General features: G+C 43.1%; 2 protein-coding genes across 3 annotated transcripts in view; one reads left to right on the top strand and one right to left on the bottom strand.

Annotated features, from left to right (window-relative positions):
• LOC115017994 (gamma-aminobutyric acid receptor subunit gamma-3-like) overlaps positions 1-14,773 on the bottom strand; it is a 64,908-nt gene that overhangs the window by 4,982 nt on the left and 45,153 nt on the right. Inside the window, exons 8-9 of the mRNA XM_029446785.1 lie at positions 11,103-11,255; positions 63-259 (exon numbers count right to left, since the gene is read on the bottom strand). Coding sequence (XP_029302645.1) covers positions 63-259; positions 11,103-11,255 — 350 coding nt within the window. The remainder of the gene's footprint in view (positions 1-62; positions 260-11,102; positions 11,256-14,773) is intronic.
• Positions 1-14,773, top strand: part of cfap221 (cilia and flagella associated protein 221) — a 103,129-nt gene that overhangs the window by 56,623 nt on the left and 31,733 nt on the right. The gene's annotated exons all lie outside the window — the stretch shown is intronic.

Below are 14,773 nucleotides of genomic sequence, written 5' to 3'. Positions count from 1 at the left end.
CAGAAAAGGCAGATCTAATGCACAGACCTAGCTTATCACTCACACTTTCACCACAGGCTTACCATTCTCTGCGTCTTGGCAGGAGGTCTGCGTATACTGTAGGAGCAGTAGTTGAGCATGGCGTACTCGATCATGGCGGCGAAGACGAACAGGAAGCAGACGGTGACAAACAGGTCCATGGCCGTCACGTAGGACACTCTGGGTAGCGAGTTCCTGGCCACTGTGCTCAGCGTGGTCATGGTCAGCACTGTGGTGATACCTAGGAAGGTAATGCATGTGTGAGGAGGAGCAATACAATACACTGGCTGCATGGTGAATAGCTAGGGTGACCCATGTGGAAGTCAGTGATTATATAACGCGTGCAGAGGTTTATTAATCACCATTAATAATGCATATGGGGTATTCTGGGTAGATGTCCCCGTATGCATCAATAAACAGCTGCAGTGGAGATTTGTTTAAATGATTTTTCCTCTCACGATCTAAAAAGGTGATACAATTATGTGTCATAAATCGATTTGAGGGTTAAGAACTCTATTATACAGTGGAGCCGCATCAAAATTATGACGCCAATCCTGACACCTCATGACTGAAACATGACCCGTCTCTGAAGTGAAGTGCAGTGTAGCCATAATTCAGCAAGCATGAAATAATAAAAAGCTGGCCCTATGTCTGTGATGGTAATGAATTCAATAATGTTTTACATTATCTGTCACAGTGGAAACTTTCCAGAATGGCAACTCCCTGAGGAGGTTTTGATCATTGAGGATAATGTTTGTGAAACAAAGCTCGCACACCTTTGGTAATAACCACAAGTTGAGAAAACATTGATAACAAAGATTGACTTGAAATTACTTTATTTTATTGTACAAAAACACCCATTACATATGTTCTCTCCAACATGATCTCAGTGCAGCTCTTCTTTTTGTCTGACACTTTCTTCATCGTGGACTCGACTTGGTTTCCAATGGTGGTTTCCCACTGAGCTCCAGCTGTGCATTTGTTTCTTTGAGGGCCTCGTTGGTGCACAGTTTAGGCTCGGAGTTCCTCAATTTCACAGCGGAGAGCCTCTTGGTCCTCCCTTTGTTTGTGCTGCTCAGTGTGTTCCTGCACCACTTGTTCTTTGAATCGGCCCTCTCGTTGACAGGCCTATCTGGGAGACCTTTGTGCTCTGGATTGGAGCCTCCTTTTATTTATATATATATATATATATATATATGAAATCCGGCCTTGGTTTTCATTCCTCTACTTAATATTTGATCAATGCTTTCCCCTTCTCCAATGAAGGCTCCTACATTACTCCTCCATCTAATTATATATAGCGTAACATACTTAATAAGCGTAACGTCACCCTGGTTCTTACTCACCTAGCTGCTCCCTGCTCCACCTAGCTGTATATTTAGAGGAAGACTGAAGGGAAACAATCCAATAATATAACAATCCTCTGCTGGTGTGGGTCCACATGGAGAAGGCAGTTAATATTGCAAGTTTCAAAGTAGAACTTAAACTCTTGTAGGATTTTTTATGGCAGTTACAATCAAATGTAAGACACATTTCGCCTTCTGTCCAACACAAACAAGATCTCAAAATATGCATAACATGTAGCCATCACAATGTACTTTTTGGCAATTTTGACAACCCAACCACCACAACACTAAAATATGTCCCATTAAAAGCCCCAATTGCCATGTGGTGCAATCATGCGTTAACTAAACACTGAAGTGTTCAGGCTTTCTGGGGGGCTTCTTTCTAGTGCAATACATGTGGCCAGCATGAAAACAAACAAATAAAACATATGAGACGGCACAAGACAAGCGGCAGAACTAGACTCAAACAAACCGAAACAAACAACGAGAGAGAGAAAAAGAAAAGATGCAAAATGTTTGGCCTAGATTTTCCTGATTGTAGTTGTGTTCAGGTGTGTTTGTGTGGGAACATGGGTTTTCGGAGTGAAAGATACAGAGGGGAGAGAGAGCGAAAGTGGGGGACAGTATTAAACAAAGGACGGTAGATGGTAGGGAAATAATAATTATAATAAAACATAGCCATCATGCCCTTAGAGGGCACTTCTGGTTGGGCAAAGAGGCGTCAGGGAGGATCTGGGCGGCTGGGTCAGGGCACGATACTATGTACTTATTAATTTTTTCTATTTAATTAGTTTTAGCAACTTTTTAAGTGCATAATTGTAAAGCTGCATTCACCAATGTGACTGTGTTGCAGCATCCTCTCATCACAAGGAGCCATCAGACGGACTTCTGGTGATTGATTGTGTACAGTGGTGCAATGTCTAGAGCAGTGGCCTTCACTATTTACGTGAGAGCCACATTGAGAGGACAAAGTCAATAGGAGAGCCACTTTTACCGCAAAGTATGAAAAGCTTCATCCAGTCATAAAAAGCACGTCTGTTTATTAATTAGTCATCCCAGCCAGAACATACAATATGTGATGCAGCCAAACAACACATTCATTAAAAGCAGGATTACCTTAATACTGGGATATGTTGTCAAACTCTGCAAACAATATTTCTGCTGAAGCCAAAAAGCAGTTTCACAATGTTTGAGTCTGAGAAGGTTTTTTTGCCTGAGCCAAAATCCATGCGATCTCAAAGGATGCCTCAGTGAATCGTTCAGCTGCATTAGTCGTCCTGTGTTTGAGCCTTTGTTGTCCAGAAGCTTTTTTCCTAATTTATCTTCCAGGTGCGTAACTTTCATTGACTTTTGGATGCGTCGTTTGGAAATGTGGCTCCAAATGACTTCTCTTGAAACCAGAGCCGGTTTGTTTGCACATTAAGCACGAAGGGTTCGACTTGTGGAGGACAAATAAAAACTCCTGTCCACTTGTCTTGAAATGTCCTCTGCTCGTCTTGTGTGGCTCGTACCTTTTGTTTATAACGGGAGCAGCTGTTGTCTGTCCACAAACCACATCTCCAGCATCTTCCTCTCGATTTGCATTGGTTGATTTCTCCAAAGACAAATCTGAATGTTCCTCGTTTGTCACGCTTTGTTTCTGTCCAACTGTGCAACTTTTTAAAATAAGAAATCGATCCATTTTACGTCTGTAGAAAGACGCGCTAAGTAGCATGTAATGGTGAAACGAGTCGACCGGAGCCAAGCTAACGCGAGTATGAAGTGCCAGGTTGGTCGTAGTATCCTCCAATTTAAATGCTCCAATTTAGGGATATCAATTATTTTTTAGCAAATGTCCATATTCATAAGCATGCTTATGTTAACATATTTTTAATGAGCTTAAGTTTATTTATTTATATACTAGCCCACCATGTATCTCTCACCCTCTCTCACTCTCTCTCACACTCTCTTTCACACTCTCACTCTCTCTCTCTCTCTCAGACTCTCACTCTCTCTCATACTCTCATACTCTCACTCTCTCAGACTCTCTCTCTCACTCTCTCAGACTCTCTCTCTCTCACTCTCTCTCACTCTCTCACACTCTCTCTCTCACTCTCTCAGACTCTCTCACTCTCTCACACTCTCACTCTCTCACTCTCTCACTCTCAGACTCTCTCTCTCACTCTCTCAGACTCTCACTCTCTGACTCTCTCACTCTCTCTCACACTCTCTCTTACTCTCTCTCTCTCTCTCTCTCTCACTCTCTCTCAGACTCTCTCTCAGACTCTCTCACTCTCACACTCAGACTCTCACTCTCTCACACTCTCTCTCTCTCACACTCTCTCTCACACTCTCTCACACTCTCTCACACTCTCTCTCTCACTCTCACACTCTCTCACACTCTCACTCTCTCTCTCTCTCTCAGACTCTCTCACTCTCTCACTCTCTCAGACTCTCTCACTCTCTCACACTCTCACTCTCTCTCATACTCTCACTCTCTCAGACTCTCTCTCTCACTCTCTCTCTCACTCTCTCAGACTCTCTCTCTCTCACTCTCTCACACTCTCTCTCACTCTCTCAGACTCTCTCACTCTCTCACACTCTCACTCTCTCACTCTCAGACTCTCTCTCTCACTCTCTCACACTCTCACTTTCTGACTCTCTCACTCTCTCTCACACTCTCTCTTACTCTCTCTCTCTCTCTCTCACTCTCTCTCTCAGACTCTCTCTCAGACACTCTCACACTCAGACTCTCACTCTCTCACACTCTCTCACACTCTCTCTCACACACTCTCTCTCACACTCTCTCACACTCTCTCTCTCTCTCTCTCACTCTCACACTCTCTCACACTCTCTCTCACACTCTCTCTCTCACACTCTCTCTCAGACTCTCTCTCTCACACTCTCTCTCAGACTCTCACACTCTCTCACACTCTCTCACACTCTCTCTCACACTCTCTCTCTCACACTCTCTCTCAGACTCTCACACTCTCTCACTCTCTCACTCTCTCACACTCACACTCTCTCACACTCTCTCACACTCTCTCACACTCTCTCACACTCTCTCTCTCTCTCACTCTCTCTCACACTCTCACTCTCTCTCACTCTCTCACTCTCTCACACTCAGACTCTCTCTCTCTCAGACTCTCTCAGACTCTCTCACTCTCACACTCAGACTCTCACTCTCTCACACTCTCTCACACTCTCTCTCACACACACTCTCTCACACTCTCTCACACTCTCTCTCTCACTCTCACACTCTCTCACACTCTCTCTCTCACACTCTCTCTCAGACTCTCAGACTCTCTCACTCTCTCACTCTCTCACACTCACACTCTCTCACACTCTCTCACACTCTATCACACTCTCTCACACTCTCTCTCTCTCTCACTCTCTCTCACACTCTCACTCTCTCTCACTCTCTCACTCTCTCACACTCAGACTCTCTCACACTCAGACTCTCTCACACTCTCTCACTCTCTCTCACTCTGACTCTCTCACACTCTCTCACACTCTCTCACACTCTCTCACACTCTCACACACTCTCTCACTCTCTCTCACTCTCTCTCACACTCTCTAGCCCAGATGACCATCAGTTACCGACATTTGGCATCGATTGATTTAACGTGAATCGCTACTGAACTGGACTTTGGGCTCAAGTGGACTCAGATCTGTGTCCCTGACGTGAGAGTTTCTAACCTTTTCTAAAATAGATGTAAAGTTGTGAAAGTGGCTGTTATCTGTATCAATAATTACCTGCCACACTGGTAAATAAGTATTCTGATTGATAACTTCTGAGTCTCATTGTGTCATCAGTGCCATTGTTTGAGAGATTACTCCCTATGGTGTCTTGAAGGAGAATATTGTGTTCGCTTGGTGAAATGAAATCAATTCTTTCAAAGAGAGATGAACCCGGTGACATTAATGCCCACTGGGGGCATCGATATCTACTGCTGTGACACACACATCATCCTCCCCTCTTTCTCTCCCTGCCGCTCCTCATCGTCCCCTTCTCTCTCACTCTCTCTTCTCTGTCTTTCATCCTCGTCTCCCACATGTCTTTCATGGCAGTGCGTGCCACTGTTTTCGCCTGTGGTTTCCATAGAGACGAGTGGCTCCCATCTATTTCAAGCTACCTCCTCTGGTCTAGTGCTCGTCTAGACTTTCTCTTATTCGCCCGCTCATTAGACTTTAACGCCAAACTAGGTAAATGATCAACTCTCTGCTGCTAATGCCGTAAATCGTCTGTTCAAACCCCATTGTACTGTAAACAGTGTCATCAAGAGAACATTAGGGGAACAACACCACTGTCTTTTCCTTCTTTTTGTTATCACAAGCTCCCCACCGGCTGCTCACAGTTTGGGCTGCTATTTTAAATCAGGCTCACATCTTTTCGTCGTACAGTTGAATTCATTCTGTGGGAATTGATTCCCGTTTGTGCAACCCGAGCAGCAGAAAGTCTCATGTCTGGAGACAGAAAACAAGGGCCGACACATAGACGTGAGAGAAGCTCCCGTGCATATGCCTGTGCAAGGGAAATATGCTGCAGAATAATATCGACGGTGTGATCACAGCAATAAGAAACAGATTGTCTGTTACATGCATCTACAAAATAAGATTTCAAAGACATAACACTGCGACGGGGTGTTCAGAAATATCAGACGTTGACCTTTGTGTGTAAACCAGGGGACCACAGCTTGTGTTCCTGGAGCGTCTATTAATAGAACTGAGGAGCACCAGTCAGGGATGAGGGGCCGAGTTTTATTATAATTACAGGTTTAAGGTGTTTCGAATTTTGGGTTTGCTCATAAAAAAAGCTGCAATTTGTAACTTTACGCATGTTTGTTGTTACATGAAGCAGTTTGGCTTCACTTTGACCTCTGAACTGTCACACTACAGGGTGGGTGTCACTGTATCAGTGCGTCTGCTCTGAAGCAGGAAGAAAGATGACAGATCGCAGCGGCCCCAAATAACACTCAATGTGTTCTGACAGAGTATGCTAATATGACACTGAAATTATGCAGTTAGAACAGCTGAAGTTGAATAAAAGTGCAGATTCGAGCTGTGAAGCACACCGGCACATTTCCCACCACATCAACACGAAGTGAAGACGCGGCGTGTATGGGAGCAGACAGCCTCCTCGGCGAGAGCCTGGTTGTTTGTGGTAATTATGCTGATGTTTTCAAATTAATGTGCTAGTGATTGAGGTTAAAATGCTACACACGGCAACCCCAATCTAATCTGATTAAAGGTGCTTCACACACACACCGAAGAGGCCTCGACTTCAAGCCACGTCTCCCATGCATGTAATCAGTGAGATGGCCCTACACGAGTGCCCTCTGACCAAGAGGAGACACATGGGACTAAACAGCCTGCAGCGTGTCCACTCTCCATCATGCATTTACTGACGGTCCGCTTGATGTCTGCACACCATGATATGCGAGGCAACAATAAGACGTCTTTGTATTGACGCTTTAATTCAGTACATGAACGTATTGTGTTGGAAGAAGTGACCGCTGACGTTAGACCCTAGAAAAACATGGCCGATCATATCGCATTGATTCAGGTTCCCCCATCTCTTCACAGCACACTTTGAGGGACTGATGTCTCCGTACTCCCACAAATCTTTAACTCACTGCCTTCTTGGTAGAGTTCCCACGAGGAACACTGTCAGCTCTCACACCCAGGCTGACATATCACCATTGACAGGCATTTGTGTGAATGACGGCTTCTCGGAGGGAAACCATGGGTATGTTTGTCCCCGCCACACCCATATCATGAGGAATAAGCTTCTTTCATTGCCAGTGCTCGCTCCAAGCCGGGGCCCAATATTTGAGATGAATACATTCTAAACAAACATGGTGTTGTTTGAGTATTGGCGCAATTTCTTTGGTTTACAATTGTTCCAGTGAAAACTGTGTATCAGTGAGACTCCCCAGGAAAACTACAATTACAGTTGTTTCAGCAAAAGATCAAATTAATGGCCGCAGAACTTTTTATTCCGCACGTTCTTCCTCATGAAAACAGAGCGCCTACTTCATTATTGGAAACAGATTTCTTTATTGATTATTTCCCCAATAATCTATTAGTTGTTTGGTCTACACACAAATGTCAGATAATTGCAAAACGTTTTGTTGACGAGCAATATCGTCCGATGCACAACACAATGTATTTGGTGATTAATTTAATAGTTAAATGAGCAACTAATCAATTAATCTTTGCAGCTCTATTACCCACAATGCAACTGCAGCCGCAGAGATTGAAGTCTAATGGGACTCAACCAGAGCACTATCCAAACATCCTGCTGCTGAAAGAGTAGCAGGTGAGTGACAGCTCTTTGGAAAGCCCACCTGGAACATGTTAGTAGCTTGTCAAGGCACACTGCCTTGAGGGGCGGGGTGGGGGTAGCGGCATCACCTGCCTTTTTTCCTGAACCGACCGATCCTCCGCCTGACATTTCTCCCCGCCGCTACGTGCCAGAAGCTTTCACCTTACACTCTTGTTCTGTCCCTCTCTTCTCTTCCTCTTATCTCTCCTCCTCACCCCTTCAGCATTGGGATCAGGTCTCGGGCCGACCTGAAAACGGGGACGATGTACTAGAGAAGAAAGGCAAATGACTTTCTGTTGTCGAGCTGTATGTGGATGTTTATCAGGACTGGGACAGCTTGCTTCTCCGCGCTACCTGTTGTTTGAGGGAGATCACAAGCCTCTCACTGCCTTTGGTCATGTATCACACCTCCACCCACGTAGTGTAAGCCTCGACTGCGCTTGGTTGTTGTCTAGGCAGGCAGGTTGACAGAGAGATGGAGAGACGGGCACACACACATTGTGAAGCAGAGTGATACGCAGTAGCGAGCAGCTTAAACTGTGCTTCAAATGGCACGGAAGCTTTCCTCATGGTGATATATGTTAGTGAAATCTTTTACTCTTAATCTAATTATGAGACTCAGAACTCAGTATTATATCTCCGGTGTGTTCAGACACAGCTCTGAAAATAAACCTCTGTCTCTCTTCACGCTGTTTTGATGTTCGACTGTCACCGTGTCAACCTTCATCAACATAACAACAAACAGTAAGCTGAGCAGAACGCACAACACAACCTCCAATCACGATCAGCTTTCGTTACCAGCGCCAGACGAAGGAATCCATTTGTCCCGGCGCATGCTTGACAAGTAACGCAAGCTTATTATTGAATTCGATACAACGCGAGGGCGGCTTTATTGTTCAACTATCAGTGAAGTTTCTTCTTGGAGCTTGATAACGAACAGGGAGGGACAGAAGTCCAATATAACTTCTTTATTACCACTGAGGCGTTCCAGATGACCTTCTGTGATATTGGCTGACTGGCAGGCTGATGAAGGGCAGGAGGGACTGAGTGGAATTAAAGTACTTCAGAGTTGTGTGCGCTGCCTCGTGCGAGTGACATCCGGGGGTGAGGGTGGAGAGGTCGGATCGGGTTGAGTTCTCGGGGTCAAGTGAGTCAATTAGTTTGGGTCTAATCTCCTGCAACAGGTGTTACCAAAGGTTACGTTGCACCCGAGTGTACAACAGGGGAGTAAATGAGCAAATCCCGATTACAGCCGTTACGCTGTAAATTAAGTAGATTCAATTAAATTAAACCAGCTATGGAATAATCAGCCAGTAAATTTAATTAGGATTATAGGAAATGATCAAATGGCGTAGAGGGGGGGGGGGGCTGAGCCACGGAACATGGCTGTGGTTATCAGAAAATACAATTAGCTATCTGATGGCGGTCCGGCTGCTTTTGTGACAAACTGTGCGCTTTTATAAATCAGCCGTCAAGTTTGCAAGCTTTTGTTTTTACGTGTGTTTGTAAAGCTCTGGCTCTGGGGAGGAGTGGGTCAGCACGCCGCTCCAGTCCAGACTTAAACTTTTCATCTCATGTCATCATCAGGTCAAACTCTCATTTCGCCCCAAAACCAATGACAGTCCCATCGCCCTCAGCTGCGTTGTTTATCTTACTGCTGTGTCAGATTACGGCTTTATTGCCTCCTCAGCAACCTTTTCCTGAATGCATTGTTTAACTTGCTGAATGTGACATTTTACTCCCCTAAGAGTTTATATATGGCCTTCACAATTTAACCTCACGACATGAAGTTTCCATCCTTTCTTCGCCCTCATGACATTTCAACCGCTGCACCCCACACCCTCCTCCAGCAAGGCAGCTCTCCAGAATCAATACCCGGGGTCCCAGCGCTCTCACGTCACATGACAAGAAGAGACCCACTGCAGCTTGCACACCGGCATCCGAGCCTCACTCTCAATGTACATCTCCACAAGTCTTCACTCGTATGCGATATATCTCAGCGTGTTATCGCCAACACTAGCGTTTGGGGTTTAAATAGACACATGTGGTGTCCCTGCTTCAGCTTCTGAGAAGGCGTAAAGAAAGTCAGCAGGTCAGCTTCTCCAGGAAAACAAAAGTCCAGGGTTTGAATCCTCAGGCGGATAAATCCTCCTCGCTAACAATGTAGTAACTCATGCGTGTTGTTCAAGTGGTCTGTGACGTCAATCCACGACATTCATCATTATTATAAATACACTTTACTATATTAAATACTACTATACTGGATTTTACTTGATATTCCATTCTATAATAACACTGCGATAATTCACCACATTATACAATATTATGTTAATAATTTGTGCATAATATTCTATATTATATTTAGAGTACATTATTTTAATACAGGCAGACGCTAAGTACCATAATTTAATCATATTATATATTAGTCTGCTTGCTAGTCACATTAATTAGTGACTTTATCTTGTCATTTTTGCCTCCAAATGTTCTTTTATTGTATTTTATTCTTATTTATTTGACTTTCTCTATATATCTCTGTTAATCTTATCTTATGATATTTCTTTTTCATTTTGCAATCTTCACTATAATGCTCCTCTGATCGGCAGTCTATATGTTCACTACTGAACTCATGAGTATATCGTCATGGACAGACACTTACCTTGGACTCCACCTTAAACAGGCACCATCAGCACAATATCATCATCCACAGGAAAGCAAATGAGCTAATGGGGAGGCATGCAGCGGGGGGGGGGGGGGGGGAAATAATGCAAAAATAATTGTCAAATCATGCAAAGAAAATTAAGATTAACATCTACAATTAAGGACAAAACAGAAACTAGAAAAACTGAAGGGACATACATTTCAATAATGAGCAGCTAAAGGTGGAATATACAGTACGACACACACACACACACACACACACACACACACACACACACACGTAGCAGCTTGTTCCTCATTTGTTCTCCACCCAAAAAAATGTTGAGTGATTTGCAAGTATTCCAGTAAAATGATTACTTTTGCCGGTAATAACTACGGCAACAAAGGCTGAGTTATAAATCAAAAAAGAGATTATTGCTTTCGCTATCAAGCCGTCTAAATCTCAGATTGAATGGGAATTATCAAAAAAGCTTTAAATCCTGCAACCGATTCATTTCCCTCATATTAGACTCAGCGACAGCTTGAATGAGCAGCGAGTTTTATATTATCTGCTGAACGTATTCCCATCACTTTAATTAAAAGAAAATGGATGACAAAATATTGGACATTAACACTATTCCCCACTGCTAATCATCCGCAAGTAAAGGAAGGAGTTAGTGTGTAACAGAGAAGGGATTGCAATATAAATGACTCCCAAGAGGTGAAGTTGTACAAGCCCTTTTGAAAGCAAGTGAAGTTCCCCTCACAGCTACTTGGGTGGTGCGTTTGTGTACCTAGGGCCGTCCGCGCAGGCGTGGCGTCGCTCTTGATCCAGAAGGAGACCCAGGAGAGGACCACAGTCAGGATGCAGGGGATGTAGGTCTGGATGGTGAAGTAGCCCATCCTTCTGCTGAGGTCAAAGTACACGGTCATCACCACATAGTCTCCTGTCGAGAGAGAAAACGGAGCTTATGTATTACAACATTTTGGGGCATTAAGTTGCTGTTTTTAATGTGAAAGGAGTAGAGGTTTTATGAAACATTGGGGTACAAACTGTCGCCTTTTCTTTGCACCCTGCAGTCTCTTCACTCGCAATTTACTCTGCTAGCGTACAGGTCGCACCTGGTCTGTGGGCCGGACTGAACCATTCCATGTAAATAGAGGGGGGAGTGGGCAATCCAGAGAGAGGCTCTACTTTATTTTGTCAAAAACTAGAAAAGAAACCGTTAATTTTACAACTACATTGTGAATAAAAGATTATATTAATGATGATAGGTTATACTTTTCTATTAAAACAACAACAACTAATGTTCTAATATGTTAAGCACCCCTGTCAATCACCGGCCCTTAGAATCTGCTGTCCCAAAGGCCAGCTGGGTCATATAAGAAGTTTTATGTTATGTGTATTGTATGTACCTTCTGCTGTACTCGACTCATTTCCACTGAGGTTGACAATATCAATCTATATAATACTATATCTTATTATAAACATGTTATACCGTTTCAGTACAATTGACCTTATATTATACTTTTAAACGACATTGCCATCTAGTGCTAATTGTGTTCTATAAAGCACTTCATCTCTGGTGCTACATATATATTCATACACACTTTATTTGATATTACTATTATCAATATTGTTATTAATCAGAAAACATTAGCATGCCTACACACTAAACTAAGATGGTGAACATCCTAAGTATTTGTAATATTGCTGTAATAAGTTGCATCATATTGCAAGTAAATAAATAAAGAGAAAAGGAGCTGCTTACGGCTTTGTTTGGACTTCTTCTAAAAGAGGCACTTTAGGAGATTCTGTGTTTTCTCTTGCTACAAATGTAGGTTTTAAGTTCATTGTATAAAGACTCGTTTTATTCATGGTGAAGAAAACTATTTGCTTTCCATATAAGTGCCATACAAGTTTAATGTGGCTGTTAACGGTATTCTACTTTGTTGAAATGATATGGAAATGTATGTTTTTGCTCGCAGGACATTTGAGTTCGGTCTATAATTGCTTAAAGTAAGATAATCTGGATCAAAAGGGAAGGTAGACAGACAGAGGGCGAAAAGACAAGGACGGAAGAACACAGGGAAGCTGGTGGAGAACGGGTGAATTAGAAAATGAAGCCCAGAAAACAGAAGAAGAATCTTCTCTTGAACTTGAGCAACAACACGATGCCACGGTCAATGTGAAGGTTTATTAAAGTTCAACCTGCTGCCTCTTTAGTGGTCCGACTACAGTAGGATGCTCGTTACTGCCAGCGTTAATGGACAGCAGCAGGGAGACGAGGAGCTGTAACTTTGACAACATTTTACTTTAAATATCACTGAATGATGCCGTTTAATAATCTGCAGCTGTGTCCCACCTCACGCTCGTACTCTACATAGAATTGAAATAATCATTTTAATCGCCAGGTGCAATGAAAAGAGCCGTGCCATGGCAACACTGCAGAGGGGTGTTTATCTCTTGTATTGCGAGCATGGGAAAGTGATCTGCACACTACCTCAATGTCTCGCTACCTGGTGACGTCCACGGCCTTTTATAGGCAAATGCCACGTTTAAATAAAAGTTATTTCAGACCTTTTTACTTCCTGTACAGCCTTTCATTGTTGAACAAACTATGCTGAGAAGTGTCTGCAGGTCGACTGCATGGACTCTAATAGGAGCCGACATACATTGTTAGATTGTTAATTGAAACTGCTGGCTACTGCTAATTGTGTGACCCTCCAGCTCATCATCCAGCATTAGTGAGAAAAGAAATAATGAGCAATAATGATCTGCACATCTCCATGAATACATTAGAACGATTACTCGACAGAATGTATTAGTCCAGCGATATATAATGGCCAACGGTTTTGATAATTGATTATTGGTTATGTGCGCTCTGTGTCTGCAATAATACATAACTCAATAAGGCTTTCTGGTTTGGAGTTATAAATACTGAATCTCACCTCTCCTCTCGTTGCTGCCACCTCCTGCCCTGCTTGTGTTCACCTGTCTCGTCAGCCCTGCAGCCACCTCACCTGTTGTCCCTCCCCTCGTTAGTCTCTCCCTTTATAAAGCACTCCGCTCCCTTTGTCTGTTGCCAGGTCGTCTTTGTCCTCAGTATCGAGCGTCACAGCTTTTTTTTTTTGTTTCCTGTCTCGATGTTCCTGATCTCTGCCCGTGTTTGTGACTCCCTGCTGTGTGCCGGTCTCCCATTGATCACCCGTGTACTGAACCTGTTTTCCGGTATTGAATTCCCCCCCCGTGTCTGAGTCGTGCATTTGAGACCTATTTGTGGTTACCACCAGCCGTTACAGTGAGAACGCTGTGGTGTCACTGGATTATAATTATTGATTTATTCATCTGTCCGCTAGTGTTGCAGCTCGTAAAGGTGGAGAGACTACTACGATATGCACAGCTGGGTACCATAACAATACAACATGTAAGATTTAATAATCTGAATGTACAAAGTAACAACAAAAGTACAATATTGTAGTAAAAGTAGCATAAAATCCTACAAATGTTGCAGCACTTGTTGCACAAATGTTGCATTCCACTAACAAGAGGACCGTGCTTCATATCCTGAACATGATTAAAACCAGGACCTGATGATAGAAACTAGTCCGACCATGTTTTTACTTCATTAACGGCGCACGAACGGACTCATTTTGAAGAATTACTGTTAAACCAAACTGAGGCATACAAAATGTGTGGAAGTAGAAAATGGAGATAACACGTAAGGTGCATTTAAATCCGCTTTTATTCATAAGTCAATTATGTAAAGCCCATGGTTGCCAAAACAAAAATGCTATTAAGAAAAGACCAAAAGGGGAATTATAAAGCGCATTAAGGAAGGATGCATGTAATCAGATCTTGTAATAAAAAGAATTACTAGACTGTACATCAGAAAGACTAATGCAAATTACCTGGTTAATGTTCCAACAAAGGAAACCTTAATCACAACACGGTAGGTAGGCGCAACATAAAATTAGATTATTTTGTTATTTCACCAAAATAAAACGGTTTAGTTTTATGTTATTCGCCCATTTATGTCCGAGATACAAGGGGAGTTATTTTTAAAGCAATCCAGCGTGGGTAAGGATAGGAGCATAAGGCTGGTTAGATAAAGAAACAAACAATTTAAGATACCAACAGGGGTAAATAAAACAACAATTCATTGCATGGCTTGAATTATTCTCTCAGTACAACAGTCGTAGCAGCAGACCGAGCTTCACAAAGTCTCATTTGACAGTTTAATGCATAAGCGAAAGTTAATCTTGCAAATTTTGCAGGACAATATTGTTGAGCTTGCATTAATGACAGTATGGACGCTACAGAAACGTACAATCCCAGATGGACTAACTACGGCTGTGTGCACACACGCAGCAGTGTGGTGACTTCTGTGCTGCAACTGTGCATCGTAGCAAACAAGCCCTGTGTTTACACACTCCTGCAGAATACTTATTAGCCCGGGTTGCT

This window comes from Cottoperca gobio, chromosome 2, assembly GCF_900634415.1.
Source record: "Cottoperca gobio chromosome 2, fCotGob3.1, whole genome shotgun sequence".
Lineage (NCBI taxonomy): Eukaryota > Metazoa > Chordata > Actinopteri > Perciformes > Bovichtidae > Cottoperca > Cottoperca gobio.
Note: the sequence above shows the minus strand (reverse complement) of the source record. Positions and strands in the feature narration are given on the sequence as shown.